The sequence below is a fragment of the Mytilus californianus genome, unplaced genomic scaffold (genome assembly GCF_021869535.1).
Source record: "Mytilus californianus isolate M0D057914Y unplaced genomic scaffold, xbMytCali1.0.p SCAF_6, whole genome shotgun sequence".
Classification (NCBI taxonomy): Eukaryota; Metazoa; Mollusca; class Bivalvia; order Mytilida; family Mytilidae; genus Mytilus; species Mytilus californianus.
Window position 1 is genome coordinate 97,759,476 of NW_026262712.1, and position 17,844 is coordinate 97,777,319.

General features: G+C 33.3%; 1 protein-coding gene and 1 long non-coding RNA gene across 3 annotated transcripts in view; one reads left to right on the forward strand and one right to left on the reverse strand.

Moving 5' to 3' along the window:
* Positions 1 to 3,817: 3,817 nt before the first annotated feature.
* On the forward strand, positions 3,818 to 4,197 carry LOC127705395 (uncharacterized). The gene is made up of 3 exons (XR_007983864.1): positions 3,818 to 3,881; positions 3,991 to 4,041; positions 4,093 to 4,197. It is a non-coding gene; the product is annotated as an uncharacterized LOC127705395 (long non-coding RNA).
* A 364-nt stretch (positions 4,198 to 4,561) lies between these two features.
* LOC127705375 (peroxidase-like protein) overlaps positions 4,562 to 17,844 on the reverse strand; it is an 88,404-nt gene continuing 75,121 nt past the window's right edge. For both annotated transcript variants that reach the window (XM_052209678.1, XM_052209679.1), the window contains 7 exons: positions 17,068 to 17,168; positions 15,457 to 15,558; positions 13,658 to 13,744; positions 11,360 to 12,077; positions 9,138 to 9,307; positions 7,941 to 8,043; positions 4,562 to 4,920 (listed from right to left, as the gene is read on the reverse strand). In XM_052209678.1, coding sequence (XP_052065638.1) covers positions 4,839 to 4,920; positions 7,941 to 8,043; positions 9,138 to 9,307; positions 11,360 to 12,077; positions 13,658 to 13,744; positions 15,457 to 15,558; positions 17,068 to 17,168 — 1,363 coding nt within the window. In that variant the 3' untranslated portion in view covers positions 4,562 to 4,838. The remainder of the gene's footprint in view (positions 4,921 to 7,940; positions 8,044 to 9,137; positions 9,308 to 11,359; positions 12,078 to 13,657; positions 13,745 to 15,456; positions 15,559 to 17,067; positions 17,169 to 17,844) is intronic.

Below are 17,844 nucleotides of genomic sequence, written 5' to 3' on the forward strand. Positions count from 1 at the left end.
GACAACTCTCCAAAAAAGACCAAAATGACACAGAAATAAACAACTATAGGTCACCTTATGGCCTTCAACAATGAGCAAAGCCCATACTGCATAGTCAGCTATAAAAGGCCCCGAAATAACAATGTAAAACAATTCAAACGAGAAAACCAACGGCATAATCTATGTTTGCTCATCATTCATCATGAAAACAATCACATTACAAATCATTTTAGGAAAGCACTGTGTAAGCAGACATTTCAGGAAGCAACAAGTCTGTAGGCTGACTGTATATTATCTGAACAAGTTCATTTCTTGTCAACTTCATAATTATTTCAAACATTTGAATAGATGTCATCCAAGTATGGTCTATTTCTTTTAGCTTAATATTCTTGCTTTTTCAAAGTCATGTTCATTTATTTTTCAACTGCGCCCAGTTAAACCTTTAATTTCAGAAAGGATTTAGGGAAAGGCGATCTGGGTCCCCCTTTTAAAACCTACATTTAATGTTAATGCAGACATATTACTTGTTCCAAACCAAACCTTGTCAAGTTTCGGGCCCCCGGGTACCCCTTCTTTCTGTAATTCATCCTACATCTATTTTTGAATTTGTTGCTTATTTGTTATTTGGTCTATGAATATCTGTCTATATATTGACAAAAAAATCAATGAAACCACATCTTGATGGTCCCACAAAAATGTTGATAATGTGTACATTTCATTTTTTTTCTAGCTCCTCTCATATGATAGCAGTACCTTTTTGGTCACTATATTGTGTTGCATCTAAATATTAATTGTAACACTTTAAAGTGACTGAACAGGTAAAACAAATACTTCTCAAGAAACAGAAAAAGAAGACTACTTGGAACAGCACCAGACTATGTATAAAAAAAAACTCAGATCGGAATAGCATGGATGATATATTTATACATTTTGTACATCATTGTGAATAAGCAAGGAAAGCTATTAAAAATGGTGCATTTTTTTAAAGTTTATTGGGTTTTTTATTCATATTCTGTTCGAATTTTCACACAATCTGTCAAAAAGGCAAAACTAACTTTACTGAAACTTTCAAACAATATGAGAAGTGTTTCATTCACCAAAACACTCTTGCGATTCTGCAAAAAATAATCATGCAAGATTTTGTGAATGAAAGGTGAAAGAAGATCCTGACACAGCGTACCTGAGCATGTCAATTGCGAACTGACCCAATAATTTATATATCACGACCAGTCAACTGATACTGACATTATCAGATACATGTAGTACACATCAAAGGAAAAATGCACAAATTACCGATAAATTGTTAAATATGATATCATAGAATTAAATATGTTTTATTACAAAAAAATGTGTTCTCAATCTTGTCGATAGATATAACAGAATGTCATATCAGTACCAAAGACAACTCTCCATCCAAGTCACAATTTATAAAAGTAAACCATTATAGGTTGAAGTACAGTCTTCAACATGAAGCCTTGGTTCACACCAAACAGCAAGTTATATAGTCCATATCAATTATGACAATAAACATAAACAAACAAAACAACTTTCGCTTACTAATAATCCTGACTATATGTATTACATGAACTTGTTGCCATCAGAAATGAAAATATAAATATTCCAACAAACAAAAGCATATGCTTACACATGCAACCAAATATAAAGCACTAAATGATAATACCAATATGAAGCTCTCATCTATAGAACTTACAAAAAAAATGTCAAGATTACAAACCGCAACAAAATAATAAAAAATATAAGAAGCCAGCTGACAACATGTTCTAGAAAATTATTTGCAATTAATATTTCATTCCAAATCCATTACCACAAAACATCTTCTTACAGTTATACTACATCTGGAAATTAGTGATAACAACACTTAACCTGTACCTTCAAAACTAATTGCTTCTTCTAAGACAAAAGCCAGATGAGATATTCATCACTTGAAGTGCTCCAGCTAGAAATAGAAAGGGGCAGGGTGCCAGTGAAGGGCAGGGCACTTTTTTATGATAGGAAAAGGCACTTCTCATTTCTTTTGTCTACGTTTCTGTGTGTATCACGAGTTCACTTTTTTTTACTGTATATGTTGTTAATAAAGATGCATAAGTTGTTGTTTTGATTATTTACTCTATAAAATTTGCATTAGAAAAGTCATTCATACTACATGTTCATAAAACATGGCAATACACATTCATACATCAGATCACTATTAACCAAAAGAAGCGAAATAAACTTACTATTCTCCCCCCTTGGAAAAAGGCGTCCGGGAGGGGCGCAATTGAAGGCACCCAGGGCGTGGCTAATGGCACTCAGGGTGCGGCGCCCTTCTAATTTGGGCTAAAGAGACCACTGTCTTCTATACATATAAGATGTAATATTCTCATATTTGAACGGCCAACTATAGTAGTCAGAGGCGGATTGAGAGAGTTTTCAGGGGACCCCCACCCCCCTTTCGTGGGAAAACTTTGGTTGATCATATACATGTAGTGAATCACTGAAGCATGACTGGAGCTGGCCCCCTTATGAAAATTTCTAGATCTGCCACTGGTAGTCCATTTTGTCTAGCAGTAATCCTCAAAAGTAAATAATACGTTTTTCTTATCAACTTGATTATAACCTTGCTAACTATTACATAACTGTCAAGACACAGTATGCATGTTAAAACTACTTGCATTGTCATAAAGTGTAAACAATCATATTCCACAAAACAAACAAAAAGTGTTTGTATCGTTACTTTAGCTATTACAAACCATATATATATATATATATTATCATATGTGACTATCAAGCCTCCTTCAATGATAACCCTGATTCACCAATACTACAACTAAAATCAAAAGCCAGGAGAAAAAAGACACTATATATTCTAATGCTTGGAGTGCAAGATTCCAATAAAAAACCCTATACCCACAAACCACCGACCTCAATACATGTATAAGCAGCTAAAATACGGCAAGCTTTTTAGAAAAGCTATTACTTGTACTTTATAGACTCTTCAGAAAAGATTTATTCGTGCATAACAGTTGATAGAAACATATCTCAGTTGTCTTTCTTTCTATACGTAAAATTAAATAATACTGTTTAATGACACGTGTCAGTGAATGTGGCAGGTGAGATATCATGAGCATTTTCTAATATTCAATTAATAAAATAAAACGATATTAAGATATTAAGATCGGTCTTTAAAATGGTGCAAATGTAAATTAAACGTAGTCAGCGTTGGCAATTGTACATAGTCTTTATGTTTATTCTTGTCAGTATGAATGCTGCACAAAAACCTTTTACTTAAAACTTTCTGTATTGCAACACCGAAAATAATGGCTCGTATGGTTCAACTCTAATTTTAGTGTAAAATCTGTTTGTATCTGCTCAGTTCTTTGACAGTCAATCGTAAATAGTATAAGTAAAGTTTATTTGAAGTGATTGATGTGTTCAGTATATATAAACAATGATGTGTGCTATTGTCAAAGAATTGAGTATATTCGCCATAATGATTCCACAATCTCACTTCATTGTTTTATATCTAAATGAAAACTGTCCTTTATTCAATGGTTAGATTTTCTTTGGTTTAGTGTCATCATTTATTGTGCTCTCTTTGTAATATGAAGAAATTTTCATAATGTCATTTAAATTATAACAGGTCCAGGTATAAACTGATAACACTGGGAACTACGACAACAGGATATAATAGGTCCAGGTATAAACTGTTAACACCGGGAACTACGACAACAGGATATAATAGGTCCAGGTATAAACTGTTAACACTTGGAACTACGACAACAGTATATAATAGGTCCAGGTATAAACTGTTTACACTAAGAACTACATTGTACGACAACAGGATATAATAGGTCCAGGTATAAACTGTTAACACTGGGAACTACGACAACAGGATATAATAGGTCCAGGTATAAACTGTTAACACTTGGAACTACGACAACAGTATATAATAGGTCCAGGTATAAACTGTTTACACTAAGAACTACATTGTACGACAACAGGATATAATAGGTCCAGGTATAAACTGTTAACACTGGGAACTACGACAACAGGATATAATAGGTCCAGGTATAAACTGTTAACACTTGGAACTACGACAACAGTATATAATAGGTCCAGATATAAACTGTTAACACTGGGAACTGCGACAACAGGATATAATAGGTCCAGGTATAAACTGTTAACACTGGGAACTACGAGAACAGGATACAAATCTCGCGGCGCTATTCTTATATTGATTATCCACAAGGTTCTTAACTGGCCAGTCAATAAGCAGTCATATATTTAGAATTTGTCAACGATGTCTTATCTTTGTCTTTTGGTCTTTTTAACAATTGATATAGCGAAAGGTCGATTAAGAACTTATTATCTAAAGTGTGTGTTTTCTTTTTTTGTTGAAGACTGTACTTTGACTCTGGGCATCTATTTATGGGAAAAGAGTTAAGGCCAAATAGTATAAAAAATGTCTCTGGTTTTCTTTGTTTCCTGATGCTGTACCTCCAGTTACGCTATGGTACACTTATAATAGACTGCCTTAATGATTGTAATAATATGAAAGTCAATGAAAATAATAACAAAAATAAGCATTTATTTATGAGTTTAATGATTAGTTATAAACCTCTCCATCAAATTAAATATATTTGTATGAAAAACATATACTTTTAAATTGAAACAATACAACTGTGTTGTGTCTCCCCTTAATAGAAAAGGTAATTCTTTTATACAGATTTATCAAATTCATTATGTTGTCTAATTGTAAAAATTAACTTTCCGTCAGCCTCTAAAAACAAGGATTTAATCATAGAGTATATTACTAGACAGCAGCTGGACTCTCACTTTAACATGAGGTAACGTGAGTATTATTTCTTTTTATGGATAACGATTTCCCGCCAGAAATTCAAATCGAGATTTGGAAACATTTGAGGCCCGTGTCGGTGTGGTCTGAAAATGAAAAAACACGTACAACTATTAATATGTATAAACATAATGTCTGAAGATAATATTTAAAAGATAGCATATGGAATACTTAATAATCATCGTTGATAAATGAAGAAATTATTAGGAAAATAAGGTTCAAACTACCTCGGGTACAAAATAAGGCTATTCTTTTTATATCCCTTTTGATCATATTGCTCGTCTTTGTATTGGATTTGGCCATTCCAATTGTTTTGACTCGAGCGCCACTGAAAAGGTTTATGTAGACGAATCGCACTCCTGGCGTATCAAATTATAAGCCTGGTATCTTTAATGAGTTGGGTTTTTTTTTATATTCAGATTTGAGCATTCCCGTAGAAGGTTAATTTAGAAAAGTTATGAAACGTTTGAATTCTATGTTATCGTTCCCTTGTTATCCACTAGACCTACATTTAAATTCTACATTATCGGTCCCTTGTTATCTACAGGACATATGTTTGAATTTACTATATAGTTTCCTTGTTATCTACTAAACATACGTTTGAATTCTGTTATAATTTCCTCGCTTTCTACTGGATATACGTATGAATTATACGTTATCATTCCCTTTTATAAAAATTGGAGATGTGGTATGATTTCAAATGAGACAACTACAATGTATCCAACAAAGTTCAAATGAAGTGGATGTAAGTAATTATAGGCAACCATACGGCCTTCAACAACGAGAAAACCCCATACCGTATAGTCTGCTATTAAAGGCCCCGACATAAAAAAATATGAAACAATTCAATTGACAAAACTAATAGCTTTAAAAAAAAATATAAAAAAAAAATTACGAAAAACAAATATGATGGACATGAACCAACGACAACCATTGAAATATAGGCTCCTGACTTGGAGCAGGCAAAATATATATAAAGAATGTGGCGGGATTAAACACGTTTCAAGGCGACAACCCTCCCCTAACCTAGGACAGTGGTGTAACGGCACAACATAAGAAAAAACAACAAAACAATAAACGAAAAATAAATATGAGAAACAGTATTAAACGACAACCACTGAAAAACAGGCTCCTGACTTGGAAAAGGCACATATAGAATGTTAAGGGATTAAACATGTTTGCTGGCGCCAAACCATACGTTATCATTTGCTTGTTATCCACCGGACATACGTGTGAATTCCTCGTTATCGTTCCTTTGCTATCTATTATACATACGCTAGAATTCTACGTTTTTATGTCCTTGCTATCTACCGGAGATACGTATGAGTTCTACGTAATCTTCCCCTTGTTATCTACTAGATATACGCTTCAATTCTTCATAATCTTTCCCTTGTGATCTACTAAACATAACTATAACGTTCCCTCGCTACCTGGTAGACATGCGTAGGAGTTCTACGCTATCATTCCCTTGTTATCTACCGGAGATACGTAGGAGTTCTACGTAATCTTCCCCTTGTTATCTACTAGACATACGCTTCAATTCTTCATAATATTTCCCTTGTTATCTACTAAACATAACTATGAGTACTACGTTATCGTTCCCTCGCTACCTGGTAGACATGCGTATGAGTTCTACGTTATCATTCCCTTGCGATCTACCGGAGATACGTAAGATTTCTGCGTTATCGTTACCTTGCTACCCACCGGACATGTGTATGAGTTCTACGTTATCGCTCCCTTGTTCTCTACCAGACCTACGTATAAGTTCTACTTTATATCTACCAGGACATACATATGAGTCCTACCTTATCGTTTCCTTGTTATCTAAAAGAGATGCGCATGAGTTCTACGTTATTGTCCCCTTACTATCTACTAGACATACGCATGTATTCTATGTAATATTTCCTTTGTTATCTACTAGACATAAGTATGATTTCTACGTTATCATTCCCCTTTTATGTACTAGAAATACGAATTAGTTCGGCGTCATCATTCCCTTGATAACTTCTAGACATACGCAGGAATTCTTCGTAATCCTTCCCTTGTAATCTACTAGACATACGGATGAGTACTACGGTATCATTCCCTTGCTATTTTTGAGACAAACGGAGGAATATTACGTTATAATTCCCTTGATATCTTCTAGACACACATATGAATTCTACGCAATATTTCCCTTGTAATCAACTAGAAATGCGTACGAGTTCTACATTATCGTTCCTTTACTATCTGCTAGAAATACGAATGAGTTCTCCGTTGTCGTTCTCTTACTGTCTACCAGATACACTAATGAGTTTCTACGTTATCGTTCCCTTCCTGTCTACCAGACACACTAATGAATTCTCCGTTATCGTTCCCTTTTTATTTACTATTCATACGTATGAGTTCTCTTGTATCATTCCTTTGCTATCCACAAGATCCACGTATTAATGCTACTTAATCTTTCCCTTGTTATCTACTAGACGTATCAGTTATACGTTATCGTTCCCTTGATACATACTAGACATACGTATGAAGTCTACGTAACTTTTCTCTTGTTATCTATCAGATATACGTATCAATTTTACGATATTGATATATTACTATCAACTAGACATCGTTCCCCGTCCCTCTACTAGACATACGTTTGAATTCTACCTTATCGTTCCCTTGTTATCTACAAGACATATGTTTGAATTCTACCTTATCGTTCCCTTGTTATCTACTAGACATACGTTTGAATTCTATTAATGGTTATCTTACTATCTACAAGACAAGTGTCAGAGGCGGATTTAGAGGGTTTTTCAGGCCCCCCCTCCCCTTTGTAGTAAAAATTTGGTTGATTATATAGGGAATCACTGAAACATGACTGGAGCGGGCCCCCTCTTAGGCAGTCAGTGGGCCCCCACTTATGAAAATTTCTGAATCCGCCACTGAGTGTATTATTCCTTGTTATCAACTAGACATAGGTATGCATTCTATTTTATCATTCCCTTGTTTTCTACTCGAAATACGTATGAATTCTACATTATGTTATCTTATTATCGACTAGGCATACACATGAATTTTACGATATTGTTACCTTTCTGGCTACTAGACATACGTATGAATTCTACGTTATTCTTACCCAGATAATGGCGAGACAAAAGCATTGTGCTGCATACGAGACATTTGCATGTTTCTTATAAACAACGATGAGAGTGTCTGTTGTTTAATGGTGTTAAGTTGACCTATAAATGTAAAGATAAGTTGTCAAATTGTGTTATTAATAAGTTAACTTAAGATGTAATAATGAATTGTTAAATTGCGTAAATGTGACCTACAAATGTAATTATAAGTGTCAAATGGTGTTAAGTTGACCTACAAATGTTTATCCTAAATTGTCAAATTGTGTAAAGTTGACCTACAAATATAATTATAAATTGTCAAATTGGGTTACGTTGACCCACAAATGTGATTATAATTTGTCAAATTGTGTCAATGTGACCTACAAAGGCAATGACTAATCGTTTCACACCACGTGTAGGTGTAATACCACCAAATTATAGTACATCACATCCGAAAAAGGGTCGAAAAAAAATATTCCCTTGAATTTGACAGTTGTAGCATATTAATCCCACATTTCATTGCAGTAATAAAATGTCTGAGTCATAAACATATATCTTGGGTGTTTCAAAGCACCATTATTTTTTTATTGGGTGTTTCTATAGAATATTTTGGAAAATTGAGGTTACATGGTTACTAAAGCTTTTACACAGGAAAAAAGGGGTGAAATTTGATTGGTTAACTTCCAGTGATGGTTATTTTCTTATATGCTTTTATATGCAATGAAATGTTATGTGAAATTTTGTCTACAGTACTGGACAGGATAAAACTTTACTCATGCCAAGTATTTCTTTATTTCAAACAAAGATAAATTCTGCACATTTTTTTGAAAAGTGCAAATTTAACAAAGACTAATAGGGGAAAATCATTGGTGGTATTACACCTATTAGTAACATTATATGTTGATTTTTTTATTTATTTTTTTATGTACTGTATTCTTAGCTTTTTTTTTATAATGTTAGTGAAGTCAGCTCAGGGGTAAATCGAATGCCTGAATATATGTCAACCAGATCTTCTACCAATCTAATGTTTTTTTTTCAGAAATACTTTTTTTCTTTTTGTAAGTAAAACCAGTAAAACGTACTGTTTTCTTGACTTTTCATATTAATACTTTGTAATTGTTTTTATTTCAGATCATTTTTTGATTACTTATTATCATTGGGTATTTTGGTTTATATGTATGAATCATTTCAACATTCAAAAACTCTTTAAAGTTTACCTGGTGTAAATCCTGTATGTTTAAAATCATTTTCATAATAAAACCGATCTCCAACTTTGTAATTCAAAAACTGTAGACTGAATAGACACTGAAAGGTAGGTCCTAACAGTGATCCTGGCATTGGTATTTCTGATAAAGCTCCGGGGAAAATGTCAATATCATTCGGATGGCTATAATAAAAAATAAACATATGTTATTTTAAGCAAAGAAGTGCCAATTTCCCCTGTATTCGTTTCATTCAGAGTGCCAAAGTCTAAAATTCATCAAATCTTACTGAAAACGGAATATACTTTAAACATTATTACATATTTCCACAGATGGTCAAATTATGTCAAAATTGATATTTTGAGCTGTCTACATACGTTAATAATTTGGTGATCTGTTTAAAAATAGCCCATACTATTGTTACGACCTAAGAGTCCACACATGAAGCTCTGATACAATGAATTTAAATAAAGATTGAAACACTGTTTGAAGATGACTTGGAAAGACTTCCTGAAGATGACCCTGCTGTGAAAAAATACAGGGAGAATTGGCCCTGCCTCTTTTTTAAATGATCATTAAACTTTATGTAGAACACCAATATAATAATCTGTTATCACAGAGATATGTCTCGCTTTTTTGTAATTTTGATTATGCAAATGTTGAAATTAGAATGGCAATACTTAACAAGTTAGGCTAATATTCAAAGTCAATGAACCATGACTGAGGTACATAGCTAAACCATCTCCACGTTAATGAGATGCGCCAATGCTAATACAACTGCATATCAAATATCATTGACTTATTACAAGTTGTTCCCTTTAAACAAACCTAAACACAAACATTAACTTGTAAACTATGTAAAAGTTTCAAAGTCAATGAACCATGAAGAGGGGGTGGAGCTATATAATCTCCATGGAAACGATATACTTACAAATGCCAATAAATTTGCATACCAAATATCATTGACTTAACATTAGCAGTTCATCTTAAACTGATCTTATCACAAACTAATACATGTAAACTAAGCAAAAGTTTCAAAGTCAATAGGCCATGACTGAGGGGATGGGGCCAAATATTTTCCATTCAAATGAAATGTGCTAATGCTTATACAACTGAATACCAATTAACACTGGCCTACCACTAATGGTTCCCCTTGAACTGACATAATCACAAACTAATACATGCTAACTAAGCAAAATTTTCAAAGTCAATAGACCATGACTAAGGGGGCTGAGCCAAATAATCTCCATGGAAATGAGATATGCCAATGCTTATACAACTGCATACCAAATATCATTGACCTACCACTAATGGTTCCCCATAAACTGACCTAATCACAAATTAATACATGTAAAATAAGCAAAAGTTTCAAAGTCAATAGACCATGACTGAGGGGGCAGGGCCAAATAATCTCCATGGAAATGAGATGTGCCAATGCTAATACAACTGTATACCAAATATGATTGACCTACAATTTGTGGTTCACCACAAGCTAGACCTAATCACAAACTAATACATTGTTGACGCCGCCGCCGTCGTCGTCGCCGATGCCGGAAACAGCATACCTATGTCTCGCTTTTTGACTCCGTCAAGCGAGACAAAAATCAGGAGATGTGGTATGATTGCCAATGAGACGTATGATTGCCAATGAGACAACTATCCACCAAATTTCAAATGAAGTGGCTGTTACTAATTATAGGCCTTCAACAATGAGAAAAACCCATACCGTACTTACTGTATTATCACATTCTTAATACGAAATAATAATGTTGAACAAAATATGGAGATTTCTCTCAGGGTCATTCCGATTCTTATCCAAACTCTAACCTTTGTCTCCATCATTCGTTTTTAATTTGTTGGAATGTGTTATTATTTCTTAAATAAGCACTTTAAAAACCTTTATAAATATGAATATAAAAATATATATTTTTTATTATTGCTATTATTATAATTATTATGTATTTAAAATTAAAAAAAACTAATACAAATAAGTGTACATGTAGTAAATTGTTTAATACTAATACTAATAAATACAAATTATTTAGTAGAAATACACTTGCAGCATGCAGATCAAAAACAAACTCGAACCTCCAAAACCCAACAAGATCACTATTAAGAATGGATATTTCAGGAATTAAACGGAAATTAGAAATAACTTGTCATTCTTCTTGACATAACAAATTTGAAATGTTTACTACCGGTATATTTTTTATATAAATCAAATTAATAAAAATTACCTGTAAGACATTTGAAGTGCTTTAGCTGATCGTGGGTCATGGTCTATCAGACCCATTGGTGCGACCCCGAAATGAAGTGCAGGTTTAAGCCCACAAAATTCTCTCCATTTATTATATGGTGCAATACCGTGATCTCTAGCGCGTTGCATGTTTAATGCTGGTAAATCAAATCCGTTTCCGGGCTCAGTCTCGAAAAGTCTATCCTTAACTGCATGTGTAATGAAACTATCTGGCGCTCCCTGGAACATTGTACACATCCATCGTGCTATGCCATCCACACCATACATGGGATTATTTCGTATTAAACGTGTGTTGAAAAATTCTTCGACAACTGGCGTTTGACCTCCATTTGCATAATCTGGTGTCATAAAACCAACGAATGTTTCAATTTGAGTATGTCCCATTCTAAATACGGCTGCAGCAAATACATTTCTGGTTGATCCATCAACTTTTGGGTCGTAAACATTATTATATCCTTTAGCTGTACTTCTTATTCCATATTTTGTAACTATTTCCTCTCCAAGGATGGCGGGTAAGTATTCGTTGTATATTATATGTTGGTACATACCATCTAATATTTTTTTCGTTTCCTGATATATTTTTTCGTCTCCCCAATGAGGATTTATTTTTTGGAGTTCTCGGGCTATCCTGTTATGTTCTCTCAGAAATAGAACGTGAATAACATTTAATGTTGGTGCATCTGAATGCCTGTGATCTCCTGTAATTAAATATATGCATATGTATATAGCAACATGATTTCGAATTTTCGGAGCTAATTACAATACAGTTTAGACGAGAAAAAGCAAATGAGCCAATTGTTTGAAATAAATATCTTAATGTTGTTTTGAAATGCTTTTATTTTGTTAGATATTTTCTCAACAATTACTTGACAAAAACATAATAAATATTTCAGAAATATCAAATCCCCCATTTACGAATATTCCTGAACATAATATATATTTTAATTCAATCTGTCCAAATATATAATGTCTTCAATCATCGTGCAATCACTGTGAAAACGTTTTCTATGTTGAAGGAAAACCATTTGATTTACACGTAACACAAACTAGACCCCCATTGTAGTAATCAGACAAAAACGACAAAGCTTTACACATGGAAAACATTACAAAAAAATAAAGCGGCAATCTGCCTAAGAATCAGGCAGTGGTGAAAACTTGACAAACAAAAACCCGCTCAAGTTTACATTAATTTAATTTCAAAATGTATAATGGTGCATAGATTTAACATTTGTTTTCTTTTTCTGTTCTGGTATTTCGTGTATTGTGGATGAAATGACTAGTAATTAACAATTAAGGGGAGCTAACTCCGTAATTTGCTATCATTCTAATCACAAATTATCTAGAGATTTCTAGAATTATCAGACACGCAAAAACGAAAGACCTACCATTTCTAACTCAGGATGAGAGTAACTTCAAAATAGGATGGTTAGGTCGGCGGGTTTTTTTCGGCCATGTTTTGATATTCTTCTAAATTGCCTGATTCTTACCAAGACTGGCACTTAAATATGTTCAAAATAGGAAGTGCACATCACTGCGATCAAATGCGATAACTGTGCAAAGATTAAACTTGATAATGTTGAAAACAAACTGTTTGAATCACAGCTGACACAAGTTAGTTATCCTCTATATGTTTCTGGCGGACGCCCGTACGGATCATGGCGGCTATCACACAAACTTTATCCTCTAGCATGTCTAGCGTCGCGGGCAAAAAAAAACAACAAATGTAGGTTTTACTCTAGGTTTGTTTCTAGTTTGCCACCTTGAAATCTATTTTTTATCTACTACAGTATGCAAATTTTGAAAGATATATAAAAGAGATAACTGTTCATGTGTACAATGTATTGAAATTTAATACTTATTGATATCTTTAACAAGGCACATTAGACATGATTGATTTTATAATTTCATGTCAGAACGTTCCTTGTACTTATCAGACGTGTACTCGAGTATGCATGTACCATTGGTCAACATATTTAAAATGTGGAGGAATTTAAATAAGGGCCATTCTTATCAATAAAGTCAAGAATAGTGGTATTGTGTATGAATAAATAGAGTATGTATGGACGTGACAGCAATTAAACAACCCGCACACAAAATTCTAATGCGGTAACTATTTTAAAATGTACGTAGGTACCAACAACTTAGCTCTTTCCGGTCAAAAACAAAGAAGTTTGTGAGTTTAAAACGAGTGAATGAATCTATTAGATATTTCAGTTGAATAAAAGTTTTGATCAGGACTCAGGTGTGTAAAATGTCACGTGACTTCATTAGAGATTACCTGCTCTGAAACAAACTTGACCTTCAACACAATCTTGATCAGGTGGTCCATCAGGTAACAAACCTCCGGCACCTTCCTGCATTTCACCTGCAAAAAGTCCAATTTATCAATATAATCCACTTATTGGCTGGTTATGAGGTTACTAGTATGTGTGTATGTCCCTTAGATATGGACTTTATATTGAACACCATAAAATAAACTACACATATCACATGACCCCCTCCCCCCTATCCAAGGTCATATAGACTATCTTGTATTAAAATTCCATGAATAGTATTACCGATAATTAAAGTGTTTGCAACGATCATACTTGTGTTATGTTGTAGTTCGCAACAATCATACTTGTGTTATGTTGTAGTTCGCAACGATCATAAGTGTGCTATGTTATAGTTCGCAACGATCATACTTGTGTTATGTTGCAGTTCGCAACGATCATACTTGTGTTATGTTGTAGTTCGCAACGATCATACGTGTGCTATGTTATAGTTCGCAACGATCATACTTGTGTTATGTTGTAGTTCGCAACTACCATACGTGTGCTATGTTATAGTTCGCAACGATCATACTTATGTTATGTTGTAGTTCGATGTTTCAGTGTTTTATCTTATCACGCGAAAAAGTTCAAGCAACGCAAAAAGTCAATGCAATATGGAAAAGACCGTCAGATCTACATTATTTATATTTATCTTTCTTTCGAGGCATGTTTGCTTTTTAAAGATACAGACATCCCCCATCTCTCGTGATTGATTGATTAATTGTCTGATTGATTAATTATCGTTGCTGGCTTTAAGTTCATTGCCACGTATTTCTTATTAGCGCTGAGAACAAATAAAACAATAAATTTACAATACATAAAATAAGTAATTACTATAAATATGGGCCAATTAGATGGAAAGCGGGACATTTGGATTTGAAATCAGTCGCTTGTCTTCTGTTCACTGTAAGATTGATAAGCATAATAATAAGGAGTTGTCGTAAAGGACTTATTACTGAAACTTCTATAAATTTTGCTACGATCTTAGTTAGTGATTTCAAGAAGACGTACAAATAATATCTGGTTTTCTCTTCAACATGTTTATTTATGAATAAAAAAAGATCTTCATCTTGTGAAAAAAATAAAAAGGCGTTCATTTCTCTTTCTTTTGAGGAATTATTTCCTTTTCAATTCACGTTTCCATCGCAAAAGAATGCCACATCTAACACGAAAATAAAACGTGTTCTTCCTACTTGATAAGATATAGCAATGTATCAAAAGTGTGGAAAACAAACTTCAGAATCACAAAGGCTGCAGATATACTCATTAAATACGGTGAACAAAATAATATATGAGCTACCGGGCTACCAAGGAAAGGAAATGAGAAGTTACTGAAAGAGCAAACACATTAGGAAAAAAACAGTAATACAACAGCTGTTCCTATGATGTTTGTTAAGTGAGTGATTGGGTTTGATGCAAATAATTATATCACTTCTTTTCCATTTTACATGATAAATGCAGATTTGTAAAACTAAAAAAAAAGATTAGTTATATTCCAAAATATGTGTAATAGTACTAAGTATTTGGCAATCTTAGATACAAAAAAATTAATGTTTTAAAGAAAGATGCAACAAGTATTTATTGATTGATTGATTGATTGGTGTTTTACGCCCAAATCATTGCCACTGAAGGATATCAAATGTTGTATCGCAATTTTTTAACGTCACAACAGATAGCGTCTGCCGGTACAGACCAAACGTGATTGTAATTCAAAATCCTGGAACTCAAAATTTGGTGTATCATGACTAAACAAAAACTGACTCACCGCCGTGCAATGTACGTAGTTCTCTCATGGCCTTGATATTATTACCATACACCTGTGACAAATCTAAGTAAGATGTTCTCTGGTTCATCTGGTGACGAGGACCTGTATATACATATATACATTGTACATTAATACATCTTCTTTGCTGAAGTTTAATCAGAGCTTGTGTTGGATTATTTACTTCATACGGTTGTTCCAATATACATATTATAAATATTCCGAATGTTTTGTATTCAGAATACAATTTTTTATAACCAAAACGTTGTGACAAAACTATCACAACAGCCTAAATAATGATGGATATCATACCAATGGCGGAACGTTATTATACACTAAGCCAAGGGAAATAATTGTTTTATTCCACTACCGATCAAAAGTTTATTATTTATTCTATGGTAAGTTTTTTTTCTGTTTTGTTCTTAAGTCTGAAATAGTTTTGAACACGATAATGACTATACTTTCGTTATCAAAAAATGTTCAAAACGTTATGTTCATTAATAACTGCGAGTAACGTCGCTCGAGGTAGTCGAGGATGTTCAGAGAGGAATATGATACTGATACTCAGAGGGGAGTATGAAGTTTTGTTCAATGTCACTTGTTATAGTCTCAACAAATCAAAATGTTGATATTTACATACAGTGGAATAAAATGATACTACCACATTATCCTTTGAAAGTGAAACGTCATTTACATCATTTTTTTGTGTCTCAGTCTTTAACTTTCTATGTTGTGTTTTGTATACTGTTCAGTTGTTTGTCTTTTGGTCTCTTTTCGTTTTTTGCCATGGCGTTGTTATTTTATTTTCGACTTATGAGTTTTAATGTCCCTTTGTATCTTTCACCCCTCTTCATAAACTTCATAATAGTATTTTATATTACCTGTTTTATCACTGCTTTTTTAAACATCTGATTGGAGATGAATACCATTACATTTTAGTATGTGAAAAATATTTTGATATAAGAAAAAAAACTATAAAACCATTTTATTGGAAAAACCATCTTGTTATAAATTTATACAACTATTGTCTGTTCATAACATTAAAGAGCTTAACAATCTATGCTTAGTAAATACCTTTATTTAGCTGATAAGATTCGTTACTCTTAATATAATGCTCATATTTCATTATTTATATTATTTGTTGTCATTCTCCGCCGATGATTCAAACTTGTTTGTAATTGTAAAACACATGTGTAATTAATCACTGATGCTATTATATTTGTATATGTAAATTCTATAAGCTGTATTGCTTTTGAATAAAAGACTATTATTTAAGTATGTGCTTATGTGCTTATGGCTCTGGACAGCTGGCTGTGGCTTAAGATCATTACCTTAAGTTGAATATATTCATATCTATAAAAGATTGATTTTTAGCTTAGTCGAATTCAGTGCCCCAAAAAAAGTTTGCAAAATGAAAATGAATGGACGTTGATTGTCTGTGCAAGTCATGTTATACATACAAGCTAATTTGCCATGTTTGTAGATCGACAGAGTATTTGGTATTGTGCAAACTGTAAAAGACTTTGCTTTGTTTTGTATATTTCTGTTTGTCCCTATTTGATGCTTGATTATAAGCATAAACACAATGAAAACTTCCATAATGTAAATGTATACCTGGACCACAGCCTGTAGTTGGTGCTGCTTCTGAACGTACAAACTCCATACATGTATGTTTGAATTCTCCAGGAGGGGTAAAGAACGGGAAACATTCGGGTCTAAAATAAATATATAATAGATTATAAATGTTAAAAAATCTTGAGAGAGAGTAAGAGAGAGAGCAGATTTACCAAACTTTCTATTTTGTTTCGTACCACATAAATTTTCACGAGTACATTGTTAAAGATGTTGACACATGAACAAAAACAAACACAAGGAGAAGGATGTGTATATACATGCAACGTATTTTAGGAATGGTTTATTATGGTATCGCTAAGATACATTTAAGGTAGCGTGTTTTTGTTGTTGATGAAGGTGACAGTTCTTTGATAGTCTTTGATAAATTCATTCCACTGTTTTATTCACTCTAAATGTCTATATTTGACTTTCCGTTTGGTTGTTGTCTCGTTGATGTATATTTTATTCATATTAGTAGTGTTGATAATTGCTTCATCACGTTAGTAACTGTCTAATACCCGGTAGTTGACTGTTTTTTACCACTCAATCTATATAGCTTTCGGACACTTATCATGATAGATACAAACACTCTTCATTTCATGTTTTGAAGTTTTAATTGAATGTGTTTCATTTTCGATATTCTATAATCATGAAAGCTATATTGAATTATGGTTTACGGGTGTCACATGCGGGATCTAACTCCTTCCGGGAAACCTGTGATCAGCATCGTTTTTGTGGAGATGGCGTTGCATGCTTAGTCTTTAGTTTTCATGCAGT